General features: G+C 42.9%; 1 protein-coding gene across 1 annotated transcript in view; it reads left to right on the plus strand.

The window, feature by feature from the left end:
* Positions 1-26,251, plus strand: part of RYR3 (ryanodine receptor 3) — a 373,779-nt gene that overhangs the window by 204,558 nt on the left and 142,970 nt on the right. The window contains exon 42 of the mRNA XM_089906254.1: positions 24,389-24,662. Coding sequence (XP_089762380.1) covers positions 24,389-24,662 — 274 coding nt within the window. The remainder of the gene's footprint in view (positions 1-24,388; positions 24,663-26,251) is intronic.

A 26,251-nucleotide genomic window follows, 5' to 3' on the forward strand; every position in this document is an offset into this window, starting at 1 on the left:
TAGTTTCTGGCCTTACATTTAGTTCTTTAATCCGTTTTGAGTTTATTTTTGTGTACAGTGTTAGGGAGTGATCTAATCTCATACTTTTACATGTACTTGTCCAGTTTTCCCAGCACCACTTATTGAAGAGGCTTGTCCTTTCTCCACTGTACATTCCTGCCTCCTTTATCAAAGATAAGGTGACCATATGTGTGTGGATTTATCTCTGGGCTTTCTATCCTGTTCCATTGATCTATCTTTCTGTTTCTGTGCCAGTACCATACTGTCTTGATTACTGTAGCTTTGTAGTATAGTCTGAAGTCAGGGAGCCTGATTCCTCCAGCTCCGTTTTTTGTTCTCAAGATTGCTTTGGCTATTCGGGGTCTTTTGTGTTTCCATACAAATTGTGAAATTTTTTGTTCTAGTTCTGTGAAAAATGCCAGTGGTAGTTTGATAGAGATTGCATTGAATCTGTAGATTGCTTTGGGTAGTAGAGTCATTTTCACAATGTTGATTCTTCCAATCCAGGAACATGGTATATCTCTCCATCTATTTGTATCATCTTTAATTTCTTTCATCAGTGTCTTATAATTTTCTGCATACAGGTCTTTTGTCTCCTTAGGTAGGTTTATTCCTAGATATTTTATTCTTTTTGTTGCAATGGTAAATGGGAGTGTTTTCTTGATTTCACTTTCAGATTTTTCATCATTAGTGTATAGGAATGCCAGAGATTTCTGAGCATTAATTTTGTATCCTGCTACTTTACCAAATTCATTGATTAGCTCTAGTAGTTTTCTGGTAGCATCTTTAGGATTCTCTATGTGTAGTATCATGTCATCTGCAAACAGTGACAGCTTTACTTCTTCTTTTCCGATTTGGATTCCTTTTATTTCCTTTTCTTCTCTGATGGCTGTGGCTAAAACTTCCAAAACTATGTTGAATAAGAGTGGTTAGAGTGGGCAACCTTGTCTTGTTCCTGATCTTAGTGGAAATGCTTTCAGTTTTTCACCATTGAGGATGACGTTGGCTGTGGGTTTGTCATATATGGCCTTTATTATGTTGAGGAAAGTTCCCTCTATACCTACTTTCTGGAGGGTTTTTATCATAAATCGGTGTTGAATTTTGTCGGAAGCTTTCTCTGCATCTATTGAGATGATCATATGGTTTTTCTCCTTCAACTTGTTAATATGGTGTATCACGTTGACTGATTTGTGTATACTGAAGAATCCTTGCATTCCTGGAATAAACCCCGCTTGATCCTTTTAATGTGCTGTTGGATTCTGTTTGCTAGTATTTTGTTGAGGATTTTTGCATCTGTGTTCATCAGCGATATTGGCCTGTAGTTTTCTTTCTTTGTGACATCCTTGTCTGGTTTTGGTATCAGGGTGATGGTGGCCTCGTAGAATGAGTTTGGGAGTGTTCCTCCCTCTGCTATATTTTGGAAGAGTTTGAGAAGGATAGGTGTTAGCTCTTCTCTAAATGTTTGATAGAATTTGCCTGGGAAGCCATCTGGTCCTGGGCTTTTGTTAGTTGGAAGATTTTTAATCACAGTTTCAATTTCAGTGCTTGTGATTGGTCTGTTTATATTTTCTATTTCTTCCTGATTCAGTCTTGGCAGGTTGTGCTTTTCTAAGAATGTGTTCATTTCTTCCCGGTTATCCATTTTATTGGCATAGTGTTGCTTGTAGTAATCTCTCATGATCTATTGTATTTCTGCAGTGTCAGTTGTTACTTCTCCTTTTTCATTTCTAATTCTATTGATTTGAGTCTTCTCCCTTTTTTTCTTGATGAGTCTGGCTAATGGCTTATCAATTTTGTTTATCTTCTCAAAGAACCAGCTTTTAGTTTTATTGATCTTTGCTATCATTTCCTTCATTTCTTTTTCATTTATTTCTGATCTGATTTTTATGACTTCTTTCCTTCTGCTAACTTTGGGGTTCTTTTGTTCTTCTTTCTCTAATTGCTTTAGGTGCAAGGGTAGGTTGTTTATTTGAGATGTTTCCTGTTTCTTAAGGTAGGATTGTATTGCTATAAACTTCCCTCTTAGAACTTCTTTTGCTGCATCCCATAGATTTTTGGTCATCGTGTCTCCATTGTCTTTTGTTTCTAGGTATTTTTTTATTTCCTCTTTGATTTCTTCAGTGATCACTTCGTTATTAAGTAGTGTATTGTTTAGCCTCCATGTGTTTGTGTTTTTTACAGATCTTTCCCCGTAATTGATATCTAGTCTCATAGCGTTGTGGTCGGAAAAGATACTTGATACAATTTCAATTTTCTTAAATTTACCAAGGCTTGATTTGTGACCCAAGGTATGATCTATCCTGGAGAATGTCCCATGAGCACTTGAGAAAAATGTGTATTCTGTTGTTTTGGGAGGGAATGTCCTATAAGTATCAATTAAGTTCATCTTGTTTAATGTATCATTTAAAGCTTGTTTCCTTATTTATTTTCATTTTGGATGATCTGTCCATTGGTGAAAGTGGGGTGTTAAAGTCCCCTACTGTGAATGTGTTACTGTCGATTTCTCCTTTTATGGCTGTTAGTATTTGCCTTATGTATTGAGGTGCTCCTATGTTGGATGCATAAATATTTACAATTGTTATATCTTCTTCTTGGATCGATCCCTTGATCATTATGTAGTGTCCTTCTTTGTCTCTTGTAATAGTTTTTATTTTAAAGTCTATTTTGTCTGATATGAGAATTGCTACTCCAGCTTTCTTTTGGTTTCCATTTGCACGGAATATCTTTTTCCATCCCCTTACTTTCAGTCTGTATGTGTCTCTAGGTCTGAAGTGGGTCTCTTGTAGACAGCAAATATATGGGTCTTGTTTTTGTATCCATTCAGCCAATCTGTGTCTTTTGGTGGGAGCATTTAGTCCATTTACATTTAAGGTAATTATAGATATGTATGTTCCTATTCCCATTTTCTTAATTGTTTTGGGTTCATTATTGTAGGTCTTTTCCTTCTCTTGTGTTTCTTGCCTAGAGAAGTTCCTTTAGCAGTTGTTGTAAAGCTGGTTTGGTGGTGCTGAACTCTCTCAGCTTTTGCTTGTCTGTAAAGGTTTTAATTTCTCCATCAAATCTGAATGAGATCCTTGCTGGGTAGAATAATCTTGGTTGCAGGTTTTTCTCCTTCATCACTTTAAATATGTCCTGCCACTCCCTTCTGGCTTGCAGAGTTTCTGCTGAAAGATCAGCTGTTAACCTGATGGGGATTCCCTTGTGTGTTATTTGTTGTTTTTCCCTTGCTGCTTTTAATATGTTTTCTTTGTATTTAATTTTTGACAGTTTGATTAATATGTGCCTTGGCGTGTTTCTCCTTGGATTTATCCTGTATGGGACTCTCTGTGCTTCCTGGACTTGATTAACTATTTCCTTTCCCATATTAGGGAAGTTTTCAACTATAATCTCTTCAAATATTTTCTCAGACCCTTTGTTTTTCTCTTCTTCTTCTGGGACCCCTATAATTTGAATGTTGTTGCATTTAATGTTGTCCTACACATCTCTGAGACTATCCTCAATTCTTTTCATTCTTTTTTCTTTATTCTGCTCTGTGGTAGTTACTTCCACTATTTTATCTTCCAGGTCACTTATCTGTTCTTCTGCCTCAGTTATTCTGCTCTTGATTCCTTATAGGGAAGTTTTAATTTCATTTATTGTGTTGTTCATCATTGTTTGTTTGCTCTGTAGTTCTTCTAGGTCCTTGTTACATGTTTCTTGTATTTTCTCCATTCTATCTCCAAGATTTGGGATCATCTTTACTATCATTACTCTGAATTCTTTATCAGGTAGACTACCTATTTCCTTTTCATTTGTTAGGTCTGGTGGGTTTTTATCTTGCTCCTTCATCTGCTGTGTGTTTTTCTGTCTTCTCATTTTGCTTATCTTACTGTGTTTGGGGTCTCCTTTTTGCAGGCTGCAGGTTCGTAGTTCCCGTTGTTTTTGGAGTCTGTCCCCAGTGGCTAAAGTTGGTTCAGTGGGTTGTGTAGGCTTCCTGGTGGAGGGGACTAGTGCCTGTGTTCTGGTGGATGAGGCTGGATCTTGTCTTTCTGATGGGCAGGTCCACGTCTGGTGGTGTGTTTTGGGGTGTCTGTGGACTTACTATGATTTTAGGCAGCCTGTCTGCTAATGGGTGGGGTTGTGTTCCTGTCTTGCTAGTTGTTTTGCATAGGATGTACAGCACTGTAGCTTTCTGGTCATTGAGTGAAGCTGGGTGCTGGTGTTGAGATGGAGATGTCTGGGAGATTTTCACCGTTTGATATTATGTGGAGCTGGGAGGTCTCTTGTGGACCAGTGTCCTGAAGTTGGCTCTCCCACCTCAGAGGCACAGCACTGACTCCTGACTGTAGCACCAAGAGCCTTTCATCCACACGGCTCAGAATAAAAGGGAGAAAAAGTAGAAAGAAAGAATTAGTAGAAATAGAAAGAAAGAAAGGAGGGAGGGAGGGAGGGAGGGAGGAAGGAGGGAATGAAGGAAAAAAAGAAACAAAGAATATAAAGTAAAATAAAATAAAGTAAGATAAAATATAATAAAGTTATTAAAATAAAAAAATAATTAAGAAAAAAAAGATTTAAAAAAAAAAAGGATGGATAGAGCCCTAGGACAAATGGTGGAAGCAAAGCTATACAGTCAAAATCTCAAACAGAAACATACACATACATGCTCACAAAAAGAGGAAAAAGGGAAAAAATCATAAATCTTGCTCTCAAAGTCCACCTTCTCAATTTGGGATGATTCGTTGTCTAAAGGAGGGAAGGAAAGAAAGAATGAAAGATGATAAAGTAAAATAAAATAAAGTTATTAAAATAAAAAATAATTATTAAAACAAACAAAAAAAACGGACGGATAGAACCCTAGGACAAATGGTGGAAGCAAAGCTATACAGACAAAATCGCACACAGAAGCATACACATACACACTCACAAAAAGAGGAAAAGGGGGAAAAAAATCATAAATCTTGCTCTGAAAGTCCACCTCCTTAATTTGGGATGATTCGTTGTCTATTCACGTATTCCACAGATGCAGGGTACATCAAGTTGATTGTGGAGCTTTAATCCGCTGCTTCTGAGGCTGCAGGGAGAGATTTCCCTTTGTCTTCTTTGTTCTCACAGCTCCCAGGGGCTCAGCTTTGGATGTGGCCCCGCCTCTGCGTGTAGGTAGCTGGAGGTGGTCTGTTCTTCGCTCAGACAGGACAGGGTTAAAAGGAGCAGCTGACTGGGGGCTCTGGCTCACTCAGGCGGGGCGGAGGGAGGGGCACGGAGTGTGGGGCGGGCCTGCGGCGGCAGAGGCCGGCGTGACGTTGCACCAGCCTGAGGCGCGCCCGTGCGTACTTCCGGGGGAGTTGTCCCTGGATCCCGGGACCCTGGCAATGGCGGGCTGCACAGGCTCCCCGGAAGAGGGGTGTGGATAGTGAACTGTACTCGCACACAGGCTTCTTGGTGGCGGCAGCAGCAGCCTTAGCGTCTCCTGCCCGTCTCTGGGGTCCGCGCTGTTAGCCGCGGCTCGCGCCCGTCTCTGGAGCTCCTTTAAGCAGCGCTCTTAATGCCCTCTCCTCGCGCACCAGGAAACAAAGAGGGAAGAAAAAGTCTCTTGCCTCTTCGGCAGGTCCAGACTTTTCCCCGGACTCCCTCCCGGCTAGCGGTGGTGCACTAACCCCCTGCAGGCTGTGTTCACGCCGCCAACCCCAGTCCTCTCCCGGCGCTCCGACCGAAACCCGAGCCTCAGCTCCCAGCCCCGCCCGGCCCGGCTGGTGAGCCGACGAGCCTCTCCGGCTGGTGAGTGCCGGTCGGCCCTGATCCTCTGTGCGGGAATCTCTCTTTGTCCTCCGCATCCCTGTTGCTGTGCTCTCCTCCGCGGCTCCGAAGCTTTCCCCCTCCGCCACCCGCAGTCTCCGCCCGCGAAGGGGCTTCCTAGTGTGTGGGAACCTTTCCTCCTTCACGGCTCCCTCCCACTGGTGCAGGTGCCGTCCCTATCCTTTTGTCTCTGTTTATTCTTTTTTCTTTTGCCCTACCCAGGTACGTGGGGGCGTTTCTTGCCTTTTGGGAGGTCTGAGGTCTTCTGCCAGCGTTCAGTACGTGTTCTGTAGGAGTTGTTCCACATGTAGATGTATTTCTGGTGTATCTGTGGGGAGGAAGGTGATCTCCGCTTCTTACTCTTCCGCCATCTTCCCGGAAGCCCCAGGGCTGACATTTTAAGAGAAAATCTTGGGGATGGTTTAAGTGCCATACCCCCCAAAATTGTTTTTCACTTGATTGAATGGAACTGATGTTTCTGAATGCATAGCCAGTTGCCATAAAGGTTTCTAATCCTTTAAAATATTGGTAACTTTGCTCATGTTATTGCTTATGATTTCTTACCCTTGCATTTGATAAAATATTAAAAGTTTAGATAATGAGAATTGCATGCTATAGTGAACTGACAGTTTACCAAATAGTTCATATATATTAGTTTACTGCTGTTAGTTTTTTTTAACTCCTCCATTGTGTAGGTGATGAACATAGGACTCGGAAGAGTTAAGGGATACTTGTTCATTCACTAATTCTTTCCACCCTTACCTAGTTCCAGAAAAGTTTCCAGATCTAGAATGTCAACAAGATGAGTAAAGCTGTGACTTGACTGAGGTCTTCTGACTCTGATTCCACGCTGTTTCCATTGTCCCATGATACGACATTTGCCAAAGAATTTTTCAGCATATGTATCCATGAGCCCTCAACCCACATATTATACATATTATCAATACATACAGAATGGCTTCTTAAAACCTTCATCTTTTTATCTTGCTTACTGCATCTGTGAGGTAACTTGCTCCTGTGAATCATTGTTATGCATAGGAATCTGAACCCAAAAGAGGTCAAAATTTTAACATCAAAAAGTTAACCCAGCCAAAGATCTGGACTCAGGGTTTTCAGGGCAGGTGGTGCATTTCTCCTCTACGAGCAGTTGGTGTTGGCCAGGTAAACTGCAGGGGACCTCAGCTTTTAGGAAAGAGGAAGCAAGCGTTCTGAAACCCATAAGAATCCTGCTAACTGGTTCGGTGTTACAGGGATTTGCCCAAACTAATTCCAAGTCATATTGTGCTGGAAGTTATTACAATCTGATCAAAAGATTATATGATAGTGAAGAGGTTAAAAAAAAAAAAACAACCCTCTAATAGTAGCAGCCCACCATACTAAGTCACATTTCTTTTTTAATATCCCAGTCCATCACATTCCCTAGAAAATCTTTTGCCTGTTCGTTGGAGGCCAGTGCTTCTTGCACACTACAATTTAAGTAGGGTTTCCTTGAATATAAATCTGTAGCCCCTGAGTTATCCCTCCAGAAGAGGCCAACCAGCTCTTTCTGCTAAATTCTAAATTTAACAAAATAAAAATCACCTGTCACTTCACAGCTCAAAGTTGGTGCCTTCCTGACCTCTGTCATTCTCTGAGCGCTTTCTCTATGGAAGGTTTTTTCATAATCTCTCTGCAAAGAAAGCTGCTACCTGTATCAGCTCTGACCCAGTCACTGAATAACCTGAGCCCTAGACCAAAATTCTCCCCCCACCTAAATGCTGCAGCCTTTTCTCATGCTGAGGAGGGGAAAAATGACTACTGATCGCGACCAAAATAAGTCTTGGGCCCCAACACAAATACTCACACACAAAGTAAGATAACTTAGCAGTAGGTATATCTGTGGCACTCAGGCAGTATTTCTAAGCCTCTTTAGATTCTCTCCAAACAGCTTCTCCCTGAGGCATACACACACAGATACCTCCTCCATGTTGTCCTTTTTTCAATCTCATCTTCCATCACCCTGCCCCTGCCACATTGTGGAATTTCTAACAGGGCATGTGTGACTTTCCACCTCAGGTGGAGTATCTGTATACCTGTTTATTTTCTTACTGGGACCACACCTTCCTTGTTTCCACATTCAGCTCATCGGCACAAATCTTTTTGACCTCCAGTGCATGTTAGTCATTTGAGGCTCACAAAGATGAAGAAAACAAGGACCTCACAGACAAAGGAGTGAATATGTGTGGACAGGCAACTCTATATAACATGAGGTCAGATGTGCTATAGTAAAAGTACAGATAAAGGACAGTAGGTGATCAGAGGAGGGGGATTGGAAAAGTGTCCATAAAGAGCATAGATGGGTAGATATATAAGGGAGAGGTATTTTTGGTGAAAGGAGCTACTTCAGCAAAGCCCAGAGGCAAAAAAAAATTCATATTCCAAGAGTGGCAATGAGTTGAGATTGGCTGAATTATAAGAGGAGTAGAATAAGGAAGAGTGGAAAGGTGGGGTGGTGTTAGAGCAGAGTGTCTTGAAAAATCCAGCAGTTAAACTATATTCCGTCTTGGAGTGTGACATGTTACTGTTCCTGTGTATTTTATACTACTTGGTCTTACAGCTGTTGGGGGGAGGCATTGACATTTACATGGTACCCACTGTGTCCTGAGCATTGTCTTAAGCACTCTGTATTACCTCATTTAATTCTCACAACGAAAATATGCAGTTGACAGTATTATTCCTATTTTACAGTTGAAGAAACTGAAGTAAAGACAGATTAAATAACTTTCCAGAGTCACACCGGGGTGGCATAAAAATTCAAACCTTTGTCCACCTGAGTCTAATTCCCATCCATATTATTTATATAATAACATTATAGCAATGACTATGAAAGGTTCTTGAGGACTAAATTGTTCTTTTATTCAGTAATAGTGAGGTAGGGACTTCCCTGGCGGTCCAGTGGTTAGGACTCCACACTTCCCCTGACGGGGGCCCGGGTTCGATCCCTGGTCGGGGAACTAAGATGGCGCAAGCTGTGCAGTGTGGCATACACACACACACACACACACACATATATAAATAAAATTTTTAAAAAGTAGTGAGGTAGTTATGAGCACAGGACTCTGGAGTTAGGCTGCCTGGTCTTAAATTCTTGCTCTGCCACTCTCACTGTGAGAGTGAACATGTGACCATGTCTCTGTGCCTCAGTTTTCTCATTGTTACGATGGATGTAGCGTTAATGCTTCCCTCGTTTGGTTGATGCGATGGTTAAATTAGTTAATACATGCAGAGTGCTTTGAAGTGTGCCTGGCACAGAGTGAGCACTAATTTCAAGCATTTTTTGGCTATTAAAATGTTTGTTGATCCCCTGCCATATCTCAGACACTGTATTTAGCACCGGTCAATCTCCTTTAGCAAGATAACCATCCAAAGGACTGCAGCGGGGATACATTGGAGGTATGGGGGCCCATTGGGACATTGCTGCAGTGCCCTAGATGTGAAGTTCTGAGGACTTAAATAAGGGTGGTGTGGTAGGAAGGATAGTGATCCCACAGATGTCCATATCCATGGAACCTATATGTATGTTAAATGACAAAGGGAAACTTAATTGCAAAAGGAATTAAGGCTGCTTATCAGCTGGCCTTAAAGTAGGGAAATCTCCTGGATTTCTGGAGTGGACCCAAAGTAATCACAAGGGTCCTTAAAAGTGAAAGAAGGTGGCAGACGAGAGTTAGAGGGTTGGGGACATGAGAAGGGCCTGGCTCAAGTCTCCTGGTGGAAGAGCCCATGAGCCAAGGAATGCCAGAAGCCTCTAGAAGCTAGAAAAAGCAAGGAAATGGATTCTCCCTTAGGGCCTTCAGAAAGAAATGCACCCTGCCACACCATGATTTTAGCCCAGTCTGGGTTTACCCATATCTGGGTCAGACTTCTCATCTCTAAAACTGTAAGATCGCAAATTGGTATTGTTTTGCCACCAAGTTTGTGCTGATCTGTCACAGCAGGAAAAAAAAAAAATTAATACAGGTGTTAACAGCAAGAAGTGAGCTCAAGGGGCCAGCCACATTCTAAAAGTAGGGTTGGCATATCTTGACGACCAGTTGGAAATATGAGGAAGAGGAAGGGGTTACAGATGGTCTTTGCATTACTGATGGGACAGGATGGGTGACTGTGTTAACAGACATGGGGGTGGGGGGAGGCAGAGCTTAACTTTTATTTAGCTCCATAGGGGACACAAGAAGATTTTCCACACCTGGTCTCAATCTACTGGCTAGCCCTGCATGGCAGATGAAACAGGCATTGTGAGTCCCAGCTTAGAGATGAGGAAGCAGAGAATCCGAGGCATGCAGTGACTTGCCCACCGATAGATGGCACAGCAGGGTCGGAACTCATTGTGATCGTGCACTGGCTCCCAGTCCAGAGCGCCACAGAACTCCATGCATGACAGGTGTTCTGCATCTGTTTGATCAGTCGATGTGAGGCCCCCCCCTCGGAGTAGCTTGCATTCTCGCGATGGAGAAGAGAGTCTGTCAGGAGAGGGAAAAACTACCATCGACTGAGCACAGCTTTGTGCCAGGTTCTGTGCTAGAACCTGAGTTTTACCTCATCTGAGTTTATCCCACAGCAAACAGCCAGATATAGTGGCAGGCAGATTCCCATTTTGTACGCTAGGCAGCTAAGCCTGAGAGAAGCAAAATAATTTGGACGAGGTTCTTGCAACATGTGAAAAAGAGGCCAAGATGGGAATCAAGCTCCACATCCAGGGCAGGGACCCTGCCCTTTCAGAACTGTGCAGGGATGCTGGGCGAGGGCGGGAGGGAGTGAAGGGGCGGACAGGGAAGCACAGACATCAAGGACGCATGGCTGGGAGTTTGCCTCACCGTCAGTTTATTCTCCACGGTGAATAAAACATAGAAACTAAAATAAAAGCAATTTGAGTGCTTTCCCAGCAGAGTAAAGACAGAGACCTCAGGTCCCTGAGTCCTTTGCTGCCCCATCTGTGCTTCATCTTCATTTCAGAGATCCCCTCCCTACCCCATCAGCAGACGTCATCTGTTCTCTCTGTTCTCTTTACCCTGTTGTCATCATCGGTCATTTACTCGCCTGAGTGTTTTTGAGGAAGTGATTATGAGGCTGGTTGACTATTCTAGAAACAACAGGCTAATTATCTCCATATGATGGATGAGACCCCAGGAGGCTGCAGAGATGGGCTGGCAGGACCGGCACCGTGAGCCCCACTGGTGCTTTGCAGGGCTGCCTCTAACGGGAGGGGGTGGCCAGCCAGCTGGGGAAACGGTCCTGGGGATGAAGCTGTCTGCTTCACAAGGGGGGATGCTCTGGCCAAGGTAGAAAACCACTGAGGGAGGGAAACAGATTTAGCAGAAATAGCCAACCGCCACGAGACTGTCCCCATATGGCGTGCCCTGAGAGCCAAGGTCCAGGGCAGCCAGGCCAGCGAGACTGGGCAGTTTGTAGGGTCCAGTTGTGCAGAGAGGTGAGAGGCTCTGTCTCCTGTACAGCACTCCCTCCCCCACTGCCTCAACAGACCCCCTATTTACAAGATCCTTGGTTCGTTTATTAAATTGAAGTGCTTCTTTGCCAACATAAAAGATAAAGTGAGGGGCTTCCCTGGCGGCGCAGTGGTTGAGAGTCCCCCTGCCGTTGCAGGGGACACGGGTTCGTGCCCCGGTCCGGGAAGATCCCACATGCCGCGGAGCGGCTGGGCCCGTGACCCCTGGCCGCTGAGCCTGCGCGTCCGGAGCCTGTGCTCCGCAATGGGAGAGGCCACAGCAGTGAGAGGCCCGCGTACCGCAAAAAAAAATAAATAAAATAAAAAATAAAGTGAGGATTAGTCTAACAACGGCCATCCATGTTGGAGAAACTCAGTTCCTGCCACATCTGTCTTTTCTATTCTTACATGGTGGTCATGAGGGTTAAGTAATAATTCAGATACAGCATTTAGCACAGAGTCTGACACACAGGAAGCTCTTAGTAAATATTGGCTACTACTGTTGTGAGAAGTAGAATGTTCTAGCAAGCAGCCTGAACTTTTATCCTTATTCCCCAGCCAAGGAAGCCCGTAGAGAAGGAAACAAGTATTCATGTCCCAAAATTAAATGGAGAGCTGAGATGAACGAGAGCTGGGTGCTTTCTTAGACGTTCAGCTGCCTGCTGCAGAGCCAGGCGGTGGGGCACTTGTGCATCACATGTCTCTGGGGGTCTGACAGCCAGTGCCTGTTCATTGGGCCCCGTCGTAAACAGAGCGGTTCTTTCTTAGAACAACAATGTCCAGTTGTCTTTGCACGCTTTGCCTTTCAGGTTTTCAGGGCCTTGTAACCTTGTTCTCAGTGATCTCAATAGCATCCTTGTTCTACTGAAATGAGGCAAAAGTGGCACCAAGTGCACAGCCCGAGACAGAGAGGCACCAGGCAAGTTCAGAGAAATGAGCATGATGAATTTTCCAAATCTCCTTGGAGTGGATGGATTTGACTTTCTCCCTGACCTTCTCTGCTCAGAAGTCTAGGTATTTGGATACTTTGTAACACAGACCAGACTTTCAGCCCCGAGGAAGCTCTGGAGCTCAGAGCACAGAGGGCATGAGACTTTCCCCAGTAAATCTTCCCAACTGAATCTGGAGAGTGTTATTGTGCCGTCTGACCCCTGACATAGGAAGGGCTCTTTCTCCTCCAGCAATCAGGACGGCCATCAGAAAGGCCATCAAGTTTCCACAGCTCATCTCCTCAATGTAAGTGATTAGCGGTGTGCAGTGATGCTTTGATAATGACCACTTCCTCACCATGGTCAGTAACTGCTGGCATTTTAAGATTTTACTTCCTCAATCTCAGGTTTCACTATTAGTAAGAGCAAGCTGGGTAACATCATGGGAAAGAGCAAGCTGGGTAGCATTAAAAAGCAGTGGTAGGGCTTCCCTGGTGGCGCAGTGGTTGAGAGTCCGCCTGCCAATGCAGGGGACACAGGTTCGTGCCCCGGTCTGGGAAGATCCCACATGCCGCGGAGCGGCTGGGCCCGTGAGCCATGCCCGCTGAGCCTGCGTGTCCGGAGCCTGTGCTCTGCAACAGGAGAGGCCATAACAGTGAGAGGCCCGCGTACCGCAAAAAAAAAAAAAAAGAGCAGTGGTAAAATTCTTGGTGCTCATCAGTTTTACCCGATGAAGCCATAGGCATTCATTTACCATTTTAATAAATTAGAACAACACTTTCAAGAGCTCAGTGGGTTGGATAGACACAGAATCATAGAATATAAAGCCACAAGTGACTTGACTCCATAGAAGTGAACAGAGACACAGAGAGGTAAAGCATCTTGACCAAAGTCACACAGGCAGAGCAGGAACAAAGTACCCTGCACTCTTGTCACTAGCCCACACTCCCATTCATTTTCTTCAACATGGATTTTATATTGTTCACTTCATTTTATTGGTGAAGAGTCCAAGGCTCTGAGAGAGTAGCTAATGTGCCCAGCTAGAGTCAGTTAGAAAAAGAGCTAAAGCTTTATGATTTTCAGGATTTATTTCTGAATCCATTTTGGAGTTTATTAAGAGACCATCTAAGCAGTATAATATAAATTTAAAGCAGTAATAAAGATAACTATTTTTCTGAATTTTATGAAGCTGTTGAGACTAAGCAACGCTAAGATGGTAAAGTAGGTGGGTTTAGATTCTCGCAGGCAAGGTTTGAATCCCTGCTCGCTCATTTACTACTTATGACGTTAGGCAAATTTCTGTAACTTCTGTATGTTTCAGTTTTCTTCTCTGTAAAAAAAGAGAATAATACTTCCTACTTCACGGGGTAAGGGAAGGGAATATAAGAATTCACTAAAGCAGTGCTCAGTTTAATGTTCTGATACTTAGAAGTTGGCATCCCTCTCAGCTTCTGAAGTGAATATACAAAGCACAGGTCATACGTAAGAACTTCATCTCCACAATTATCATTTCAGATGCTTTCATCAAAAAAGAACAGAAAGCCCAACTCAGGTAGAGTAGCTGACAAGGGACTTTTTTGACTGGCGTATCTGGAGGTTTAGAGATGGAGCCAGGCCCTGGTTGAGTTAATCCCTTGGCTCTGCTCACGTCCCCAGCCAGCATGGCAGCTGTAGTTCTGGGCCTTACATCCATGCATTACAGTGTCCAAGGGAAAAGCAAGAAAGTTTCTTCTGCCCTGATATGCGGGGCAAGGATCCTGAGATCACCTTTGATTGGAGAACTCGATCGTGGGTCAACTTATGAACCGATGCGTGTGACCTAGAAAATAACATGTGCTGCTGACTTAGTCAACAGAGCCACCTTTGTAGTGGTGTTGGGTCCTTTCACAGAGGAACATGGGCCGTAAGGCAGAGAGGCAGATATCGGTACAAAAGCAGAGTTCTGTTAAGAAGGAAGGATGGTCAAATGGTTGCTGGCTCATTGTCAGGAATATTCATTATGCCATGATGGTCATCACCTACAGCATCTTTCATATACTCAGCGGGTAGTGTTGAGATGTAGGCATTTCTACCCTTGATGTTCAGAGGGGGAGTAGAGGCCAAAAAGCTGTGTTACGGGAACTAGAGAATGTGCTGTCTGTGATGTGTGTACATTATCTAATGGGCCATAGCGGTTCTATGGTAGGTACTTTCTGCGTTTGATGTTGTTCTCGTTTGACACAAGCTCTGGGCCAGATCCAGAGAGACTTTGCTTTTGTCAGCAACCCTGTCATTTATTTACTCCAGTTGCCTCATAAAAAATTTAGAAAACCGGCTCTCTCTCAGATCCCAATGTCTGTAGTACTTGCTCACTGAGATGCTCCAGTCTGATTTGGAGCTTCAGGAAAACAGTCAGATATCCTCAACCCAGGACTTCCTATCCATGGAACTATATTAGTTTCCTACTGCTGGTGTAACAAATTACCACAAACTTGGTGGCTTAAAACAACACAGATTTTAGGGAGAGTGGGAGGGAGGGAGACGCAAGAGGGAAGACATATGGGAACATATGTATATGTATAACTGATTCACTTTGTTATAAAGCAGAAACTAACACACCATTGTAAAGCAATTATACCCCAATAAAGATGTTTAAAAAAAAAACAAAACACAGATTTGTTAGCACCCAGCTGTGGAGGTCACAAGTCTAAAACGGGTTAGTAGCATTGCAGTCCTCTGGAGAGAATCCGCTCTTGCCTTTCCCAACTTCAAAAGTCCTCCTGCATTTTTTGACTGGTGGCCCCTCCAGCAGAGGTACCGGTCCAACCTCTGCTTCTGTCATCACAAGTCCTTCTCTGACTCTAACCCTCCTGCCTCCCTCTTAAAAGGACACTTGTGATTACATTGAGCCCACCCAGATAACCCGGGATAATCTTCCCATCTCAAGATCCTTAACTTAAACACATCTGCAAAGTATCTTTGCCATGTAAGGTAACATATTCACAGGTTCTGAGAATTTAGAACTGAACATCTTGGCGGGGGTGTAGAGGGGCATTATTCACCCTACCCCAGGGAGGAAGAAAGCAGAGGTCAAAATACACTTGTTCTTTCTACTCGGAATTGATCTACCAACTGTTACGCCTCCAGAGCATTTGCAGCATGCCACAAGCTGACTTTTTAATCACCTAGAATTTAAAAATAAGTGTACGTAATTTAGAGACAGATAATTATTTTTCTTTTCCCATTGTAAGTGTGAGCATTATAAATTGCTTTCTAAGTTTAAACTAAGGGCAGTGCCGTTTTGTTTGCGCCCTCTCCACAATGTAATTGGGAACACTTTTTCTTCCAAACTGACCCAGATTTAAGAGCACACTCAAAGAAATGTAACACCAGCATAGGTTTGGAATCTGTAAGCTGCAGGGATTTGCTTTGCCAGTGGCCAACATCTGCTCTCTGATAATAAGCATGCACTTCATTGTTTGATGGCCACTTGGACTGTGGTCTAAATTTAGAGATGAAAAGATGCTTTTCAGACCTCTGAAGCCTAAAAATTTAAACCTGCACCGTGAGAATAAATGGCCTTTCTCTTATTGTAGTTGGCATGGCAAAGCTGGTAATTTGACCATTTAGAAAAGCGTTATACCACGTATGATGGGTGACTCCCTAGAGAATTTGCTTGCTAGGTTCACAGAATGGTTGGGCTTGAGGTTCTGAGGTCCAATAGGAGGTTACAAAGTGACAAGAGGAAGGAAATAAACAACTTACCAACAAATGACTACCTGGGCTCCCAAACCGGTGTAGTAAGTAAGGCTAGCTCTAATTTGAAGACAGTCTAACCCTTTCTTCTCATGTGGAATGTCTGACTAGTCGAGAAATTAAGTAGTGAAGTAGCTGTTTTTCTTTTAGACTACCTTTCAGTCATCAAGTCTCCCTAAACAATACAGTGCCTTAGAAATATTTCCACTCTGAGTTAGCCTGAGCAGTCATTTAAAATGCGGTTTCTAGATCATATACTTGATATAATTGCCTAGATTTGACTATCCCTAATTAGACTAATTACAAAAGTAAGGTGTGAGTCAGAATGTTAATAATTTCATAAGCGAAGCTGTTTATAATCATCAAGGAAACCACACGTACACGTCTAGCATCCCAAAGGCGTTCTGTTTCATAGGATTTTTTCTCTCTCAACAGAAAAACAAGGGCTTGGTTACATATCTTTCTTTCTTTTTCGTTTTTGAAAAGAGCACGTTAGCTTTTTCAAAATCCCATGAGCTGAACCATCCAGTTCACTTGACAAGCCCTTCTTGGAACAGGTAAATCGGTGGATAAAAATCCTAGCATTGCAACCAAGACTGGGGAAGCAATTTTATCACATGGGGTGGAGGTTCTGAGTGGAGCAATTAGACGTGTGTGCACATTATGAGAAAGTAACAGGGGCCAGAACATGATGGCAAACAGTAGATTGACCTCTCCACCTCACCTTTACCTTATTCCCAGAGCCTCGCCCCCTTCAGGAGATGTATTTCTTTTCTTTTCTTTGTAGGTTTAGCAATTTTTTTCCCATTGATTAACTATGTTGTGTTAGTTTCAGGGGTACAACAAAGTGATTCAGTTATACATATACAAGTATCTATGCTTTTTCAGATTCTTTTCCCATATAGGTTATTACAGAATATTGAGTAGAGTTCCCTGTGCTATACAGTAGGACCTTGTTGGTTATATATTTTAAATATAGCAATGTGTACGTGTCAATCTCAAACTCCCAATCGACCCCTCTCCCCCGCCCCGTTCCCGTAACCATAAATTCGTTCTCTAAGTACAGAAACAGACTCACAGACATAGAGATGTGTTTCTTATGAACACCAGAGTGTCTTTAGTCATTAAAGGGCAGCATTTCCAAAGATGAATTTAGAAGAACAGCAGAAATGAAATCAATATTTAGTTGTATCTGTCTCTGCTTAAGAAAGATTCAAATGTATCTCGAGAATCGCCTCCGTTTGCTTTGTTGAAAATCCTTCCAAAATTGTCAGCACTCTCCCATTGATACCAGAAAAAAAAAAAATAAGTATTTACTATGTGAACTACTTGTGTGAATCATATTTTGAAGGGAAATGGCATTCCAAACCATTGGAATGTCTTTTCTCTCAGACCGTTTTGTATCTCCCGTGGAGGGACCCTCTTAACTTCATGATAGAACTTTTTCCTCCCTTCTTCTTTAGTCTCCATGTAACGTGGACCTATTCTGGAAACATAAAGAACTTTAGATAAAGGACTCGTTAGGGAAAAAAGTAAGAAGGGAAGATCTGATCATTTCTCTTCTCTGATTTCTTTTGGGTGTATGTATTACAATGGAAGTTGTACCTTCTTATAAGTTGTCTTATTTCTAAACGTCTTAGGCAACACAGTTTCGCCCATTATTTTACACTTTTATTTCTTCTTCACGTGTATGTACTTAGTTTTCCCAGCTAGGCTGCTGTGGGTAATTACTGTGTCTTGAAATAGTTTCATATAGATTTCTTTACTCAAAATTGGGCACATAACAGAAATTATCGTTCTGTTATTAATGAGCTTATTTAGGAGGGACACAACTGGAGGTAATTCAGCTACTAAGATGAGGAGAGGCAGAAACAGGTGAGTGACGTCTGTCCTGAGGCCTAGATATACATGGCCTCCAGAGCAAAGCCTTCGGGAATTGACAGCCCTGGTTTCCAGCGTTAATGAGAGTGAAATCTTTGCTGAAAGGTAAGCTAATGTCGGGGGCAGAGGTTTAATGCCACCCCCTGCAGTCTGAAGCCCACCTTTTCTCTGTGCACCCCATTGTACTGGCCGCAGAGCAGGCTGCAGAAGGCCCAGCAACCTCCGTATCAAAGATACCCGGCCCCCTCCTCGCCCCCAAGGTGACTGATCTTCAACCCAAGTGGAAGAGGGAAGCATTTAGGGCCCTTCAAGCTGGCGGGAAGCCCTTTGGTGATGAATGAGTAACGGCTGGGCCCCTTGCCGACTGCCGGGATTCAACTTTCAAAATAATGATTCTTTAATCTTCACTTTAATTCTCAATGTGAGCTGTCTTACTCTTTCTATACTCTCGTTTAATCTACCTCCTATCCAGAAACAAACAGAGAAAGCTTCCTAAGCTGCACTTTTCAAGGTTCAGGTCTCAGCCACTTGATTAGAATCACATAGCCTAATGGAACAGGGTTTCATCTTAGCTGTAGGGAAAGCTTTGCTTTCCAATCACAGCCATCACCTAACATAGGCCTTTTATAGAGACCACTGATTCTCTAAATTTTGGTCTTGAGACCCCTTTATGCTCTTAAAAATTACCAAGGATCCCCAAATGCTTTAGTTTATGAGGATTATATCTATCACGTTAACACATTTAAAACTGAATTAGAATTAGAATTGTTTTAAATTCTAATTTATTATCAGTTTTATGGGAAAATGATTATTTGTTAATTCCTTTAAAAATAATAAACCCAATTATGCTTAGTGAAATAAGTCAGAGAAAGACAAATACAGTGTATTATCACTTATATGTGGAATCTAAAATCTAAAACAAACAAATGAGTATAGCAGAACAGAAACAAACTGACAGATACAGAGAACAAACTAGTGGTTACCAGTGGGGAGAGGGAAGAGAGGAGGGGCAAGATAGGGTAGGGGATTAAGAGGTACAAACTACTATGATAAAATACATAAGCTGCAAGGGTATATTGTACAGCACAGGGAATATAGCCACTATCTTTTTTTTTTAATGATGGGGTTTTTTTTGTTATTTATTTATTAGTTTTCGGCTGCGTTGGGTCTTCGCTGCTGCGTGCGGGCTTTCTCTAGTTGTGGCGAGCAGAGGCTACTCTTCGTTGCAGTGTGCAGGCTTCTCATTGTGGTGGCTTATCTTGTTGCAGAGCACAGGCTATAGGTGCACGGGCTTCAGTAGTTGTGGCTCATGGGCTCTAGAGTGCAGGCTCAGTAGTTGTGGCGCACGGGCTTAGTTGCTCCGCGGCATGTGGAATCTTCCCGGACCAGGGCTCGAACTCATGTCCCCTGCCTTGGCAGGCGGATTCTTAACCACTGTGCCACCAGGGAAGCCCACCAATATCTTAGAATAACTTTAAATGGAGTATAATCTATAGAAATATTGAATCACTGTGTTGTACACCTGAAACTAATATATTATAAATCAACTGTACTTCAATAAATAAATAAATAGTAAACCCATTACATGTTACATAAATAACATACTTCTATGAAAAACAACTGAATTTTTAAAAATTAAAAAAATGAGTGACATTGTTTTGCATTTTTATAAATCTATGTCTGACTTAGAAGATAGCTAGATTCTGTTTTTTGTTTTTGTTTTTTTGAATTCTTATATCTGGTTAAAGAATTGGCCTCAAACAGATATATAGTTGCAAAGGGAAGGAGTATTTTTAGTAGCCTTTTCAGTTAATTGTGGATATTCTCTGATACTATGTCAAAACTCAGCAAGTAATAGTTCCTCAAAAGTTAATTTGCTATGTGGGATCTGAAATCATATTAAAGAAATTTTTGTATTTGGTTACCTAACAATCCCTTGGTCTATCTTGCATGTTAAATGGATTCTTTTACCCATGATGCTCTTGTAACATCATGCATTGACCTTTGGGAAATTATTGGTTCACTGAGTTCTACAGAGCTTTCAAATGTTGACACATTTTATTATAAAATATTTTTAAATCATTCATTAATATCAACAACTTAATCAGAAAAGTCTTTTAAGTGCTGGGAAGCTGTCAAATTCACAGTGGCAGATAAACATTTTGCAAAATTCTAGTTTTCACTTGAAAGCTCGAATGATAAACTTGGCAATAGGTACTATCAGTTGTTTTCCTTCAAGCGACAGGCTTCTTTCATTTTTAAGAAAATATTTCTCTGTTACTCAAGAGAGTATTATGGTTAATACTCAAACTATTAACCATAGTTTGTCTGTCGTTCTTTTAATTAAGATGTCATTCCATGAAATAAGCACCTAGTTTAGCTCATAACAATGACGACAATTGCACAGGTGTTTTTCCTAGGAAAACCACTGACCTTTGTACAACAGAAGTGCTTTAGGCATGCTTCCCATTTTGTCAGACCGGATATTGAAAGGATGTATACTCAAGAGTTTATTGTTAATAAAATTAATAATCTTTATATTTCACTCAGAACATTCTTATGAGACACTGGGCGTTGTTTCAGGGATGTGGCAGTAAAGCATAGAGTTTGGTGCTGCTGCCTTGATTTGTGCTACGTCCCCAGCAGTTTTACTCACTGTTGCTTTTGCACCATCAGTGTTGCTATCCACACAATTAAAAAGGCAAACGACATCTTAGAATTATTATGAAAACACAGTAGGCCTTGCAAACTGCCTGAGGGCTCTTGGAGATCCCAGGGGTCTGTGGATCACATTTTTATAGCTACTGGCATAGATAGCATAATAGTTACCCTTTATTAAGCCCATGGTATATGCCAGACATGGTTATGTGCATTAATTATTTTAATCCCCAGATGTACAGATACATGGAGAGCCTACCACATTCTAGAAAATGTATTGAGCTTCCCTGGTGGCGTAGTGGTTGAGAGTCCGCCTGCCAATGCAGGGGACACGGGTTCGAGCCTTGGTCCGAGAAGATCCCACATGCCGCAGAGCAAATAGGCCTGTGTGCCACAACTACTGAGCCTGCACTCTAGAGCCCGCGAGCCACAACTACTGAAGCCCGCTCGCCTAGAGCTCGTGCTCCGCAACAAGAGAAGCCACCGCAGTGAGAAGCCCGTGCACCGTAATGAAGAGTAGTCCCCGCTCACCGCAACTAGAGAAAGCCCATGCGCAGCAACAAAGACCCAATGAAGCCAAAAATAAATAAATTTATTTTATAAAATAGAAAAGAAAAGAAAATGTATTCTTTTTAACCTTTCTACCCTGGTTACGCTTCTCTGATGCTAGCTCGTGGGAGCTAATTAAAATCTGAGGAATTGTCAACAGCATTGCTGCCAGGGGTATAACGCTCCATTTTCTCAGTCCCAGAAGTGTTTAGGCCTTTAGAAATTCATGATTCAGTCTACGTTTGCTTGGTGGGTGCTAGGTCTCTAGCATACGTCAGGCCACAAAGTATGCTTCTCAGGGTTCTTAAGAATGTTTCCTCCCACCCCCCAATTTGTTTTCTTCTCATAGTTATTCTTTCTCTCACTTTCTGGACCTTGGTCTCACCATTTGAACCCCTGTCCAACAAGAATGGCCTTAAATGTCATGCCTTTGGCTGAATTACATCTGCCCATCAATACACAATGATGAGTTGCTCTTTCTGTCAGGATCTTGGGGTCACATTTTTTTAACTGAGCGTTAGCTTGGTCACACACAGATAATTGTTTATCCTGTTGTCTCATACGTGCCTTGAAGGCTGGCCTGGATGAAGAACCTGTGGGGCGTTTCCTGCTCCACCCTTTTGGGTTAAAGAGCTGTTTCCCAGAAACGGACTCACAGACATAGAGAACAGACTTGTGGTTGTCATGGAGGGTTGGGGGGGAGGGTGTGATGGATTGGGGGTTTGGGATTAGCAGATACAAACTATTACATAGAGAATGGATAACAGCAAGATCCTACTGTATAGCACAGGGAACTATACTCAGTGTCCTGTGATAAACCATAATGGAAAATAAAACTTAAAAAAAAGACTGTGTATACATATATGTGTGTGTGTGTATACATATATATATATATGTATAACTGAATCACTTTGCTGTATAGCAGAAATTAACACAACATTGTAAATCAACTATATTAAAATAAAATCTTGCCCTTTCAAAAAAAAAAAAATAGCTGTTTCCTTTCCCATTTGCCCTCTCATGAGATGCTTTGCTGGCAATGTTTCGTTCTCTGGGCTACAAATGTTGATTTGGATTGATAAATCAGTGGTGGCTAAGAGCAAGCGCAAATCCTGAATTAATCTGAAAGCCAGGCTAAGGGAAAGCTAATATTTGCTTGGTTTCATTATGACTGTAAAATTCCCTGTTGGAATGGCCCTTGAGCTGATTAACAACTCTGTTGGTTGCTTTTCAAGTGTGGCGGGGACTGTGGTGATGTGTGTTATCTCTGCAAAGTATGTGGTTGTAAGTATTGAGAACTGTAATTCTTTCAGGCCAGATTCAGGCTTAAGAGGGAAATGTACATACAGGACTAGGACTAGATAAAATTACGTTGCATCCAAGAGTGTCTATGATTTTGTCCTGCTTCTATTCCTTAGTGTGGCTATTAGGTAGGAGAAATAGGAACTTTTACATTGGGCTACTGGGGAAACAAGTTCCTGAGAGGAGCCCAGGCTTAGACCATAAACAACTTTTCTCTCTCAGAGAGTACAGATATTATCTAACCTAACAGATATTAGTCAGCAGTCCCTGCCTAGTGAGATCTCTTAGGAACATCTTTTAACTGTGCTTCTCTCTGCCTTGGGTATCCTTTTTTAAGTTTTTCAGCTTACATCTCCTGTCTGAACCTAAAACACCCACAGGGTTGATTGACACAGCGGTAAATTAAATTAATCCATTATATCTAGATCTCTTCTGCAGCTTTGGTAATGAAGTTCTATTTTTATATCCTTATGATGAGCCATTACTGTATGTAGAGCAGATATCTGCCATATTTAGTGATATGGAGTAGAAAACTAGACTGTTAAAGATGGGGCACAGGCTACCGAGAGCACCCATCTGAGCTTATTCCCAGTCATTTCACTGATAGACTATGTGACCTTCATCATCCCCTGAGCTCTGCCTTTATCACTGGGTCTGAATTAACGATCTTGGTGCCATCCATACCTTGCAGGAGTGTGACAGGCAGAGCTGGACTTGGATGAAATTATAAGAGCAGCATTTCTAACTTCTGTTATGGTGTCTTCTGGAAATGTGTATGACATGGAGAGGGTTGAGCAGTGCCTTCCCAGACATTCTAGCAGGGCCCCCTATCACTCTGTCCTTCTGCACAGACCTGCCTCTCTCTTTTGGTCATCTTCCCCCACCAGTGCCCATCAGCACTTCTCAGGGGCTATTCAGTTCAACCTCTGAAGGTCCCAGTGCTGGTTTGAGTCCCACTTCAGCCGTCTTTCCTTTACTTGTGCAGCCAGTGGTGTTTCTCGTGCAACCAGCATGAGCCCTGATAAATTTTGAATTCAGAGTCATACTGGTTTCTCTCTTGATGCTTGTGAAATTAGTCCCTGACATAATGTCAGCTGACTCCTGCCAAAGATCCAGGACAGGGCTTCCCTGGTGGCACAGTGGTTGAGAGTCCACCTGCCGATGCAGGGGACACGGGTTCGTGCCCCGGTCTGGGAAGATCCCACGTGCCGCGGAGCGGCTGGGCCCGTGAGCCATGGCCGCTGAGCCTGCACGTCCGGAGCCTGTGCTCCGCGACAGGAGAGGCCACAACAGTGAGAGGCCCGCGTACCTAAAAAAAAAAAAAAAAAAGATCCAGGACAACACAACCAGTTCAGCAGGTGATGGTCAGATATCCAGTGTTGCAAAGTCTTTGGACCTAAAAGAGTGTTGTCAGTCTACTTCTCTCCATCCCCTAATGTATTTTTATGTTTGTGTCAACTCAAATATATTTTAGTTCTTGAGTCAATGGCATGGCTTACTCAGTTCGTGGTACGTGGTATCTTTAGAACACTTGGAGTATAGCATTTATGGTAGAGAAATCCCAGCACTTAATAGTGCTTTACTCTAAAGAGGCAGTGACCAATGTCTTCTTAATGTTTTCATCCATCCAGAATCACTCACTCCCCACTCTATCCCATGGCGCTTGCATCCATGTTAGTGCATATTACATTATATTATAAAATAAAGATAAAATGTAACCTTTAAGTCAAAATGAAAATGTAAAGAACCAGCTTGTGAGCACCCTGAAGGCAAGAAGGCGTCTTATTTCGTCTTCTACATCCAGCATCATTCAAACGTCATTTAATGTCATTTAATCCAAATAGAATATTTAGGTTTCTCAATTCAAAGTGGAGATACTCTTTTCTTATAGTACGGCTCACGGTCCTGCCTTTTGGTAATATGTTCTACTTCTCTACCTGCCATACCCCACCCTTAAAAAAAGAATTTTTTAACCCTTCCCAGCTGATGATGTGTGTTATCACTGAATGACGTGGCAGAAGTATGCAGCTCTCCTGAGCCTTGACAGCCTCAGTACTGGTCCTTCCTCTTGTCCTTCTAGCGACGCTGAAGGAGCTCATCTCACAGACCATGATCTGCTGGGCCCAGGAGGACCAGATCCAGGATGCAGAGCTGGTTCGGATGATGTTCAACCTCCTGCGGAGGCAGTACGACAGCATCGGGGAGCTGCTGCAGGCACTGCGGAAGACCTACACCATCAGCCAGGCCTCCGTGAGCGACACCATCAGCCTGCTGGCTGCCCTGGGCCAGATTCGCTGCCTGCTTAGTGTCCGGATGGGCAAGGAGGAGGAGCTGCTCATGATCAACGGGCTGGGGTAGGCCATTCCCATCAAGGGCAGGTTCTCCAAGAAGCTTCCAGTGGGAGGGCTTCCCTGGTGGCGCAGTGGTTGAGAGTCAGCCTGCCAATGCGGGGAACGCGGGTTCGTGCCCCGGTCCGGGAAGATCCCACATGCCGCGGAGCGGCTGGGCCCGTGAGCCATGGCCGCTGAGCCTGCGGGTCCGGAGCCTGCGCTCCAGAACAGGAGAAGCCACAACAGTGAGAGGACCGCGTACCGCAAAAAAAAAAAAAAGAAGCTTCCGGTGGGAAAACTGGTTCAACTTGCTACATGGCAGTTCTGGAATCAAATCACATAAAACCTATGTGTGCCCCAATCCTGACTTCATTCCTCATGGGATTATGTGCTCGTTAAATCAGTCACCTTCGATAACCTGAGAGACCAGACAGTGGGCTACCGGGGATGAAGGGGCACGGCCAGAAGTGGGGAGGAATCTTGGAGAAAAGCAGATACTTACTTTGAATCTGATAAAAGTAGCCCCGGGGAGGCAATGAAACACTCCAGAGGAAGGGGCAGTGTGTTCAACTCCACAAGAGAGAAACGTTTTGAGCACTTGAGTTTTTGACTGGAGATCTTCTGAGACTTCCCTCTGAAAAATTACAGCCTAATTCCTCCCTTTTCTCAGGACTAATGTGGAGTCATTTTCTTCCGTTCTTTGAGACACCTTTCCCCATGACAGTAGCTCGTGGCTCTTCCTTAGAAGCCACGTCACCAGAAAGATTGCATTTTATTTATTTGTTTATTTTTATTTTCATCATTTAAAAATTAATTTACTTTATACAGTTTTTAAAGGTTACTTTTCATTTACAGTTATTACAAAATATTGGCTAAATTCCCCGTGTTGTACAATACATCCTTGAGCCTGCCTCACACCCAACAGTTTGTACCTCCCACTGCCCCACCCCTATGTTTCCCCTCCCCGCCTCCCCACTAGTAACCACTAATTTGCTTTCTATATCTGTGGGTCTGCTTCTTTTTTGTTGTATTCACTAGTTTGTTATATTTTTTAGATTCTACATATGAGTGATATCATACAGTATTTGTCTTTCTTTGTCAGATTTATATCGCTTAGCGTAATGCCCCCCAAGTCCATCCACGTTCCTGCAAATAGCAAATGTTCATTCTTTTTTATGGCTGAGTAGTATTCCATTGTATATATGTACCACAAGCAAGATCACATTTTAGACATCAAAAAGATTTCCTTTAATTAGGTAGCATAGTTCCCTTTTGCAGATGAGAAAACTGAAGCCCCACAAGGTTCACTGACCAGCCCACAGTTTTACTTGATTAAGATCAAGCACTAGAGCTACAGCCTTCCTGCTGCTGGATGTTCCATCCTACCACCCACGAGCCTGCAGAGTAAAGGAGCATCACTGAGCCCCAGAACAGGGACTCTGAGGACACCTGCTGGGAGTCGGGGGAAGATGCACGCATTTTTTAAACTCATTTCCAAAGAGGAATCTTATAATAGAGATGAAGAGACTTCTATGGAAAGAGAAAAAACCCACAGAATTAGCCTCTCCCCCAGCCCTTGCAGTAAACACAGCTGCGCTAAAAACTGATTGTGT

This window comes from Delphinapterus leucas, chromosome 2 (genome assembly GCF_059928025.1).
Source record: "Delphinapterus leucas isolate spDelLeu-1000000601 "Yukka" chromosome 2, BTC_Dleu_Yukka2, whole genome shotgun sequence".
Taxonomy (NCBI): Eukaryota; Metazoa; Chordata; class Mammalia; order Artiodactyla; family Monodontidae; genus Delphinapterus; species Delphinapterus leucas.